Source organism: Hydra vulgaris, chromosome 12, assembly GCF_038396675.1.
Source record: "Hydra vulgaris chromosome 12, alternate assembly HydraT2T_AEP".
In the NCBI taxonomy this organism is placed as follows: Eukaryota; Metazoa; Cnidaria; class Hydrozoa; order Anthoathecata; family Hydridae; genus Hydra; species Hydra vulgaris.
In genome coordinates, this window is record NC_088931.1 from 11,094,312 (window position 1) to 11,106,815 (window position 12,504).

Sequence of the window (12,504 nt, forward strand, 5' to 3'; positions counted from 1 at the left end):
AAACAATGCTGCAGTGAAAATTTAATTACTCGTTATAAGTCCAAATTATATATTAAATAGATCTTCTATACCTCATTAATAAATCGAGATTGTTCATTTAGTGTCCGTTTTTAAAATGATTGTCTAGAAAGACAAACATTTTTTATAGACAATTCATTTTTGATAGTTGTAATTAAAATTGTTGCAATTAGTGCTTTGTCGAAGTCTATTTTTGTCCTTTTATAATAAGTCCATTAGAGATTGTCTGGTTGCTAGCTGTAAGAGGTAGTTTCAGTAATAATCATTAGAATCATGATTAAAGTTAATTAAAAATGAAATTAAGATTTAAATAAAATTTATTAAAAATTATTAATTATTACTAAAATAAATGGTTATAAAAAAGAAAATCAATTAACTTATAACGCCTCTATTATAAATAGAGGCGTTATAAGTTAACGCAAAAAATCTTTTATAATAAATAAGAAAATCATATAAAACTTTCTTATCATCAAATGAAATTAAACTTTTTATTTGTAATTTCAAAAAATATTGATTAAAAAATTATAATGCATTTAAAATGTGACATACATTGGCAGCTTATTGTCATTGTTACCTTCTAAACAGAAAAATACAAACTGCAACTTCATAGCAACTTAACAACTAATCAAACAAATTTTATTATAATAACTATATATAAATAGCTTTATTATTTTTATATAAATAACTTTATTAAAATGTCTTATTTCAAATATGAAATTTGGACTATGTTCTAATTATAAAGATACTTTTTAATGTCCCTTTTCTGTTTTTAAATTAGATAAGGTCGATGCATGGGTAATTTGTTTTTTATTAGCTTGCTTTTTTTTCATTAGCTTCCTTTTTTTTTAATTTTTTGTTTTTTAAAATGCAAAACAAAACAGTTTTATAATTATATAGATTTTATATTCTATATATACATATATATTTTCCTTACACAAACTCAACACCTAGTTGTATAGTCAGTTATATACATAGTTGTAAAGTTGTAGAAAACTTGAAAAGTAAAACTAAAAACCTAAATTAAACTTTGCCATTTCCATAATTTAAAATTTACATTACTTGCATACACTTTTATTTGTATTTTCTTATAAAAAAAAGTGCAGAGGCTCTTTCTTGTCATTAAGTCTGGTTTAATGGCTGTTGTGAGTTCTGTGTAAATGCATAAATGAACATTAATACTATTAAGTTGCTCAATATATGATATGATTCTAATTATAAGTATACTACTACAAATATATGATATACAGTGAATACTATATATATAAGCAACCTCTATACAAGCAACTTTTTTAGTTCAACTGTTCTGTATAAGCAACTTATTTTTTTAAAGTAAATATTTGAGTTAAGTTTAGGCTAATTCAGAAGTAAAATCAGCTGTTCACAAAAACTAACCTCAAATTGTAAAAAATTCTGTTATTGGAATATGTTTGTGTTTTGTACTGCAAGTATTGAAGTGAATTTCTGTTAAATAGAATAGTTACTTGAATTCTGTTAGTTTATGTTAACTAATTAATTAATTAGAATTTTAGTGCTTTAAATTTGACCATAAAATATGAATCAGAAGAAAAAAAAGATGTTCAATTTTATTATAAGATAAGCTTCATTTTAAAGGACATTGAAAATGGTAAGAAAACAGGACATTTGTAGTGAATAAAAAATTTTAAATACAAAAGTTGCTAAATCTGCAATAAATAGAGTAAAAGAAAAAGAAAATTTAGAAGAATATAAAAATTTAGAAGAATATGCTTATATGAATCAGAGTAAGACTAAACAAATGAAGACAATAAAGTATATTGAAATTGGCGATACAGTGTTTTCTTGGTTCTTGGAGCGGCAAAAATTAAATGATTTAGTTCCAAATGAAATGATAAAATTAAAAGCACTCAAAGTAAATAAATTAAATAATGGACCTGAAACATGTAGCAAGTGATGGATGGTTAACCAAATTTTAAAAATGTCATGGTATACGGATTTTGTCTGTTTGTGGAGAATGTCTTGCAATGTGGAGCTAGCTAATTCATTTAAAGATAAATTTAAAAATTGAAAATGGCTTTTTGCCTGAACAAATATATAATTGCCACAAAACTGGTCTTGTCTATAAAAGCTTACCCAATAAAACAAACATTACAAATTTTGAAAAATCCGCTGCTGGAAGAAAAGCAATGAAGAAAAGAGTAACATTTATACCATGCATAAACCCTACAGGTACGCATAAATTAGATTTGATGATAGGGAAATCAAAATCTTCTTGTTGCTTCAAAAATATGGATTTGCCAGTATATTACAAATCATCCAAAAATTATCACAAACATCTACTTCCATGTCTTGCAGCCTTAGGTGCAGAAGATGGAATAGTTTCAGCACTCAAAAATATAAATTTGAAAGATGTTGTTTATTTAGTGGTTCAGGCATGGAATGAAATTTGTGTGTCAGTTATACTTAATTTATTTAGACATCTTTTTTTGTCAAGTGATGAAATTCAATACAACAATCGTTTCAATCACTTTTCAGAAGAAGATAATATTCCCTTGGCAAGATTGTATAATTCAATATTTAATGATTGTAATTTAGCAGATACTGAAATTATGGAGCGTGCAAGTGGAACAAGCGAGGTAAATCGTCCATTTAACCTTGAAGAAAATCCTGAAGTAGAAAGTGAAACTACTCCTGTTGAAGAAAATGAAAAAATGTCAGATGACTCCAATAAAAACATTAATCATGTTATGAATTCTTTTGATTTGGTAATAGAATGGGCAAAAGAAAATAACTTACTCTGCAATTAGGTTCTTTTGTTACTAAAAATAAAAGATTTATTCTGTTTGTTTTGCTAATTAGTGCTGTACTAAACTAAAGATTAATTAAAATTTGCTTGTTTAATCAAAAAATTTATCTATTTATAAAGCTTTATAGAGCATTCATTGTATTAAGTAATACTATATTTACAAGTTTAAATGTATAAAATATTTTTTAACTTTAGATATATCAGTTATTGGAAAGAAAAATTTTCTACTGTTAAAGATTTAAAAGAGGTTTGTGTTGTTGTTAAATCAAACAGCTCACCAGAGGATAAAGGTTTGATTCATTATTTTTTTTAAACGATTTCAATAATTTATGAATTAGCTTCTTTAGAGCCATTTCAATTTTTTTCAGCTCCATCAGAATACTATTATATGCTGACAAATTTTATTCCTGAAGATGAAGCAATACGGGATGAGCTCACATTAGAGAAGTTGGTAATAAAGTTGTAAATAATTTCAGAGTCAGAGTTCAAGCATTTTTATTTTTTTACTTGAAATCTTAAATTTTATTAAAAGTTTGGAATTCTAGAGCTTGGTATATATATATATATATATATATATATATATATATATATATATATATATATATATATATACATACATACATACATACATACATACATACATACATACATACATACATACATACATACATACATACATACATACATACATACATACATACATACATACATACATACAATACAGGTATTTCACCTAATAATTGCAACAGCATGAAACCTAAAGTTGTTAAAATCACGCAGTTTTATTTTCTACTATATATATATATCTACTATAGCATATTTATATAAGCATTTGCTCACTTTTTTTGCTTATCTAAATCTATACAGGTATATGCACCGCAAAAACTATTGCACCCCAAAAACCACACAGTTACTTATTGGAATGTAGCTAGTCCGATTTACACCTAAAAAGTATAAGGGTTTGATTTTTTTTTCATTAAAATGTTCAAGCTAATGGAAAAATAAATCTTTTTTATTTTTATAGCTTTAAGTGATTATTTTGAGCCTTTTCTAAAAATTTCTCTGGTTTTTTAAATCAAATGTTTCAGTAAAAACACCATAAAACATGTAAATGTCAGATTAAGTTTGCAAAGTTGACTTTTTTATAAGCCCTTAAGTGCCCTTTTCAATAATAATCATAAAGTTAAATTATTTTGCACTATTATTTTTTACATTTTTGAGCCAAGTTCAACCTAATAGTGATGTGGTTTTTGGGGTGCATTTTGAAAATAAACTTAAAAGTCAAAAACCACAACAAAAGTAATGTTTAATAATAATTTGAAACCATAATAACTTAAAATCATACATTACATTTGAAAAGAATGTTTTAGTTATACATAAATTTTTTATAAAAAAACTATTCATCCCTTTCTGATGCATTACTATTTGAATTGAATGAACTTTTATTTGGATTTGTCCCTGTTTTTTGAAAAGCTGCAGCAGGAAAAATCATTGCAGGCTTGTTGCCCTCAACACGACACGCTAACTTGCTGCACTGAGATTTTAAAATATCTTGGCATTTTGGACATTCCCTAAACGTTGCTACTTTACAAATGTTTCCAGTACATACTCTTTACATTTAATAAAGATTTTCTTTCTTTTTTTTCTGTATTTTGCAATTGTGTTTGAACCTTTTGTTCTTTCTTTTCATTAATGCTTGCATCTAAACTCAAAATTTAGCTTTTATGGGTCCATAAACTTGAGTTGTTTGTGTTGAACTGGTAGATAGATTTGGTTTTACTTTTCTAATAATCATAAATCCTGGTATCTCCTTAAATTGGATGCTCTTCTCGTGCAGCCTGTTAATAAAAGATTGAGAACTTTCAAACTTTTCTTTCCAATGCAATGCTGATCCTCTTCTTCTATCAGGAGAGACAACAAATGATGAATCAGGGGAAGTCAATGTTGATTGCATGGATGAAACTGATGCCTCTTCAGGAGGCATCAGTTTCATCTCTATGCAATTATCTGCTCTATAAAACTTGTCCTGCTGCATAAATTCAATGCTCAAGGCTTCATTGATTACACCAACTTGCTTTGCAGCTTTTAGGAGAGTGGGTTTTGTTGCCCTTTTATCCCACATATTTGCTAGAGTATATATGAATGCTTTTTTGTTTAGAGAATTTGCCTCAGTAAACATTTCACCTTTTTCTTTTCTACATTCATGATGAATATTTTTATTTAACTGGTCTAATAGTTGTGTAATCCCTGTTGTATCTGGTGGGGTAAGAAACATCCATATGTCTGTTGATTGAAGGAATGACATAGCATAATAATCAAATCTCGAATTATGTCCATCTGATAATAGGACCACTGATCTTTTAATATTTTTCTCTTTTAAATACTCATCAAATTCCTTAAAAGCGGCCAAAAGTGTATAGCCATCTGATAAGCTATGGTCTGAAGTGGTTACCATTAGATGTTTTATTTTAGCTGCTGCTTCATTAGGTGCCATCAGGCTTGTTATACCGACATTGCCAAATATTACTTGACACATACAGACCTCTCCTGAAATTATAAGTTGTAGTTTTTTTATTAATATGATCTCAGTTCAAGTTAGTTTAAAAAGTTACTGAACAGCACAGTTTTATTACTTTACGTTTAATGTAGTTAAATGTATAGTAAGACTAAATTAAACCAGTAAGTCTTGATAATTATAGATTTGTTAAAAAATATAGTTTAAATAAGAAAATTGGTTTTACATCTGAAAATATTGGTCAAAATTCAATTATTTTAAGAAAATATCAAAAACTAAAATAAAAACAAACCTGAGAACGAAATGAAGGGATGGATGGTAACACATTCTCTATTTTCTTTCTGCAGTTTTTTGGATTGATCTCCTTTCACTGCATAGACCAAACCAGAAGAAGTTCCATCAACACCATAATGAATGAATTGTGGAGTTTCATTATTAATAACTCTTGTGGTGTCGATATTTCCTTTCCAAATACCTTCCTCAATGTGCTCGGCTTCTGTCATAATTCCAGCAGCAATAAGTTCCTCTGCAAGTGCATCTACAATATGATTGGTTAAATTGGCTATACTTATTTGCAATAATAAGACTTTAAAAAGAAAGGAATTAAACAGTAAACATATTTTTAACACAACTGATTAGGTAATGATTTATTCTCTAGAAACATGTCATCAATTTTCAATAACAAAAAAACCTATGTGATTGTGAGCTATTTTTTTGATACAATTTAAACCTCTGTTGATTGACACTTGTCTTTGACATTTGACAGTTAAACTGTTATGTTTTGCATGAAATCTTAGCCAAAATGAACAACCAAATCAAAATGAACAACAAAAATAAAATAAAAAAATTTTTTATAAAGTTTCTTTATAGTTTGTGAAAAATACAATTTAGCTTAACAAGTACTAAAGATTCTGAAAATAAAAGCAAATTTTAGAAATACCGTTGATTCTTTAATGCCAATTTAGCTGCAGATGGCAATGAATGATACTTTCGTCCTCCTTCTAATCTCTTGTTTGTGTAATCTCTTATTTTCACTGTATCTAACATTAGGTTAGTCAGTTGTGCTTTATTGATACCTTGCAAAGATCTTTTTTTTATTTTTCACAAATCATACAATTGAATTCTCTTCCTCTTCTAATAATATAGAGCAGTATTGATGTTCTTTTCCTGTTTCTATTTTACCATCCAAACATCGATTTATTGTCTTTCGATCTTTAATCAACGAGAAAAGTCTTGATTTCAGGGCACAATGTCCTCTTACATTGTTATCTTTGCACCATGCTACAGCTTCTGCCAACTGTTTATTTTATGCCTTTGTGTGCTTTCTTGCAACAACTGCTTCTGATTTACTACTTGGGTTTATTGACCTTGTTCCAAAACATAAAGTAAACTTTGTTGTCATTTTAAAAATATTTTAATTTTTTATTTCTGTATAGCAAACAAAATATATAAATATATAAGTTGCTTTGACAGTAATTTAAAGCAAATACAAGTAAATCTAATAAAACTGCTACATGCGGGAGAGTTATATATGTATAACAAGAATAAATAATAGTTATATGCAATTTTAAGCATAATTATTGGATAAAAAAGAAAAACTAATGTGGTTTTTGGGGTGCGTATGATGTGGGTTTTGTAGTGAATAACATGCTAAATAAAAAAATAAGTTTGCAATCACATATATTATCAACTCAGAATTTAATATTAACCACAAAACAAGTCCTGAAGCTTAAACTTGTTTGGAAAAAGTTTTATTTGCATTTTTGTTGCTTTAGTTTTTGAGGTGCGCATTGAAAAAACAATGACTTTTTGACATGGCAAAAAATTGTAACCAATTATAAGTAAATTCCAGCAGCCCTCTGGAAGGAGTTATTTACAGTAGTTGTAATAAAAAATATTTTTAAATTTGTAAATAAATTGTCCATAAGAAAATATGAGTATGCCATCATTCGCGCGTTTTTTGCGGTGCACCTACTTGTACGGCCTTTTTAGAAAGAAAAAAAACAAAGAACAATGAATGAAAAAGTTGCATATAAAGTTTTAAACCCCCTCAATTTGAGGGGCATGTAAACTTTGCAGGGTCATAAAAACTGAACACTAAGAGATTATTGCATGAAACTTGAAATATGTTGATAAATATAAATTTAGATAAAAATAGTAAAGAAAATATTTTATAAACTCTTTGCTCCCACATTAAGAGCTGGATGGGACCAAAAATGCTGGATGGGACCAAAAAAAAAAAGGGTTTTTCCCAAGCTCCAATCACTAATTTTTTGCAAAACATTCTTATTTGACATGAGCATGAACATACAAAAGTTTGGAGTTTGCACAATGCCTGTAAGTGTCAAAACTCAAACATCTTAAAATACAGTGTGTACCTCTGATATATATATATATTTTTTTTGTAATTCACCTCCCCAAGGCCAAGAAGGCCACTACATATGAGGAGGCTACTTGTGGTTATAACCCTCTCTCAACTCTATAACTCCGAACCACGAACCTTGACGAACAAGGCTGCTGCGCGGAGGAACAAGTTGAGCGCAGTACTACCAGTGATGTGGTGGGAATCGAACTCAGAACCTCTCGCTTATGAAGTAAGCGCTATACCACTACACCACTACCGCATATATATATATATATATATATATATATATATATATATATATATATATATATATATATATACATATATACAGGGTTCCCACTCCTCTTTAAAAACTTTAAGTTCCCTTAAAAAATAAAAACCTCCTTAAATGTCCTTAAATAACCTTAAAAAAGTTAAAGTTTGACTGCTCTCCTTAATTTCTCCTTATTGTTTTTTTTTTTAATCATCTAGGAAATTTTATTAAAATGAATGGATTACACAGGTCAACAACAAAAAAAATTTTCTGATGCCGAGCAAACAATTTGTTTTTTGTATAGCATTTCTCATTTTGATTTCAAATATACAACTCATTTTTCACCATCACATCAAGTTGTTAAGATATTTGGGTTCAAATCTTTAGTATTTGAACCCAAAGGGTGTAATCCCTAATATTGTCAACAAAACAAATTATTCAAAAGTATGTCAAACTGGGTCTCAAAAGAAGTATATTTTCATTGAGATTTTAGAAAACGTAAATTGTTGACCTTTGTTTTACTTATTAATAAAAAAGAAAATATATAGTTCTTCGATAGTTTGCAAACCTATATTTTATATATATATATATATATATATATATATATATATATATATATATATATATATATATATATATATATATATTTATATATAAAGTAATATTTTTATTTATATATAAAGTAATATATTTATTTATAATAATTTCTCTGTTTATATTTAAAATTTATTGAAAAAAATTAGATTATTTTTAGTGTAATTGTTTTCTCCTTAATTCTCCTTAATTCTCCTTACTTTTTTTTTCAAAATGTTGTTGTTTGCGACCAAATCTTCTTAAATTTTAGAAAAATATCTCCTTAAATCTTCTTAAAATCCTTACTTTAAGTCTCAGTTTTAATTGTGGGAACCCTGATATATATATATTTTTTTTTGTTAAGTCACCTGCCCGAGGCCAAGAAGGCCACTACAGACGAGGAGGCTGCGTAATTGTGGTTATAACCCTCTCTCAACTCTATAACTCTGAAACACGAACCTTGATGAACAAGGCCGTGGCGCAGACAAACAAATTGAGCGTGGTACTACCAGGGATGTGGTGGGGATTGAACTCGGAACATCTTGCTTATGAAGCGAGCGCTCTACCACTACACCACTACCACATTGATATATATATATATATTTAGGTTTAGCCAGGAAGGCGTGCGATTTTAAGTCTTTATATGACCACACAAATAATATTTTGTTTTGACGATTTAACCTCGCTCTTAACCAAATGCGCTAAAAAATTAGTTTTTAATTATGTTGAAAATAAATAACTTTTACACATTTTATATTAGCAAAACCCTTTTAAAAAAATTAGTTATTGATTTTAATTAAAAGTTTCATTGAAAGTTGTATAAATTTGAATTTATTTTATTTTAGTATTAATTGTATAAGATTTTTTTATAAGTAAAATTAAAAAAAAAAAAAGCAATAAAAAAAAATTTAATTTCATAATGATGACTTTAAACAGATGACTTTAAACAGCGATGACTTTAAACAGCGATAACTTTAAAGCAACGACTTTAAACAGCGATCTTTTTAATACACTTTATATAAGAATTGTTAAAGTTCATTCGAAAAGTAGAAAAATTTTGTTGAGAAAAAAAGAAAAAAAAACTTTTTTGAAAGGTGTTTGAATTAAATAACTATGATTTTTACTTATATTTTTATATTATTGAAACACATTTAAATAAAGTAACAAATCACTGCTTATGATTTTTTATAAAATTATTAATGAATAATATAAAATATATAATATTTATATTTATATCAGCATGTATTTTTTATTTTAAATGTCTTTAAATAAATAAAAATAAACGATTTTTAAATAAACAATTTAATTATTTTTTCTTTTGTTTATGTTACTGCAAAGAACTGTTAAGAATCTTTTTTAACTTTTAAATGCATTAATTAAACAATTTTAAGCACATTTATTAAACAATTAGATGTAAGTTAGATGTAAGTTGTTACTTTATTTAAAAAGGGTTTCGCATAATATTATAAAAACATTAGTAAAGATTAATGATTCAAAGTTATTTATTCCAAATATAATTTAGATAATCTTAGAATTATAGTTTATTATTTATTTTAGTTAAGTTTTAATCTTTTTTTTTTTTTTTTTAAGTTTTAGTTATTTTTATTTTGTGTTATTTTTTTATGCGAAGATTTATGCGTTTTTAAAATGCATACAAATTTTCAAAACATTAATAGCTGTGTTCAGGTTTTTAAAATATATAAATATATTGTTTTTTTTTTTAAATTCTGACACACTCCCAACAAGGCTGCAAGCAACAACTATTAAGTTGGGAATTACTAAAAAAAAAAGAATAGAGTTATAGAGCGAGAAAACAGTTGACAGAAGACTTCAAAAGTTGAAGGTTGTTTGAATCAGGAAAACATTAAGATGGGAGAGAGTTCCAAAGGGTTGATGTGTAGGCAAAAAAACAAGATGAATAAAAGTTTTTAGAGCATGCAGGGACAAATACAGCAAAAGAATGAGACTTTGCTGAATGACAAGTCAAGCGAGAATGAGTTTTGGTTAATGGAATTAGAGATGAAAGCTCCTTTTGAGCAGCGGACATGGTAGTGTTTGTAGAAAAGAGAAAGAGATGCAACTTTACAACAATGGGAAAGAGGCTCAAGCTTAGCAGATAGAGCTGGTCCAACTACCTTTACAATACGGTTTTGGACCTTGTCTAGAAAAGAAAGAGCATCATTAAAAGAACCAGCCCAAATATGATAACAGTATTCCATACAGGGATGAATAAGACATTTGTAGAGGTCCAGAATGGAATCAGGAGAGAGAAAATGGCAAGCGCAATAAAGAGAAGCAACCTTAGCAGATGCTAATTTAGCAATCAGTTGTATATATGGTTTCCACGAAAGGTTGAAAGGTCAGTAGTAAACAATAATTCAAGAAGATGTAAATAAGAGGGCTCAATGAGAGGGTTACAATTCATTAATATAGGAATGTCGACAGTACTGCAATAGTTGTTTGCAGTTAACAACTGAGTTTTATTGTATTAAGTTAAGATACAAAGTCTCTTGTTTGTTTAAGAGTGATCAAATTGTGTAAATTGTTTATGAAATAGATCTGTGTTAATATATATAGTTCTAAAAGTTTCTTAAGAGTTTCTTAAATTATAAATATAGCTTCTTGCACTAGTTTCTTATTTACATTAACTTAAAAATAATTGCACCAGTTATGCGTTTTTTACTACTTTAATTACTACTTTAAGAGGTATTATGTTAATATTCATGATGAAACTGACTATATCACATATAAAACAAGATTAATTTGAATTGTGGGTTCATGCGGTGCACTTGATATGGTTGAAATAATGAAACAACATATACATGTTTTTGGAAAATTTATGAAAAAAGATTTGGTTGCATCTTAACAAGATGGAGCATCTGTAAACAAGAAGTATATTCAAAATTTAGATGTTATTGGTCAGTTTTGTCTTAATCATAGTCTACATCTTGGAGTATGTGACATTTCATAATAAAAGGTATGATAATGAAGATTTAATTGGCACCTGTTATGATGATAATAATAAAAATGATTTTTTTGACGAAGGCACCAGTTTTGAAGTTATAAATGATGTTTGTGAAGATGATATTGACTACAATACTAATGTACTTAAGAAAACATGCAAGTTGATAAAATACATCAAACTGTTAAGTGTTTGAAATCAAGTTTTTCAATCAAAGGTATTTGGAAAAGAAATTCATATCGTAGAACTTCATATTGATGTAAAAACTCACTGGAACACAATACCAATAATGTTTGAGTCATTGCCATTGAACCATAAAGACAGTGACAGCAACTCAAGAAACTTTATTAGAATTTAGGGCAGATTTAGTTAATGGGAAAATTTTTTAAAAACTAATAAATGTCTTCTATTTATTAAGCACCTACTAGTACTTATTTATAAATAAAAAAATTTCCAAGTTTAATAAGCAGTGAAACAGCTATTAACAGCTGTTTTTTTAAAAACCACTGTTATTCAGAAACCCTAGCAACAAATCATTTTTAAAAACCACTATTATTCAGAAACCCTAGCAACAAATCATTTTTAAAAACCACTATTATTCGGAAACCCTAGCAACAAATCATTTTTAAAAACCACTGTTATTTAGAAATCCTAGCAACAAATCATTTTTAAAAACCACTGTTATTCAAAAACCCTAACAACAAATCATTTTTAAAAACCACTGTTATTCAGAAGCCCTAGCAACAAATCATTTTTGTTCATCAACTTTTATGAAAAAGTTTTTTTTGCTGTTTTTCTTTTAACTATTTCATTTAGAATTTATTCAAAGCATTCTTTTTGCTGTTTTTATTTCAATTTAAATAGCAAATTAAGATTTTCAAAATCACTCACAGCAGTCTTAAAATGACTAAGAGGACCATTATTTTTGAGTCTGAATATCTGACACATCAATAAAATTTTGCATCTTTACTATTAATATAAAAAAAGTTAATTTAGTTAAATTAAAATATTAAAGTAATTAAATTTTAATTTGCTT

General features: G+C 27.3%; 1 protein-coding gene across 1 annotated transcript in view; it reads left to right on the forward strand.

Moving 5' to 3' along the window:
* LOC100200562 (zinc finger protein 277) overlaps positions 1-12,504 on the forward strand; it is a 51,956-nt gene that overhangs the window by 18,919 nt on the left and 20,533 nt on the right. The window contains exons 2-3 of the mRNA XM_065812090.1: positions 2,996-3,090; positions 3,169-3,251. Coding sequence (XP_065668162.1) covers positions 2,996-3,090; positions 3,169-3,251 — 178 coding nt within the window. The remainder of the gene's footprint in view (positions 1-2,995; positions 3,091-3,168; positions 3,252-12,504) is intronic.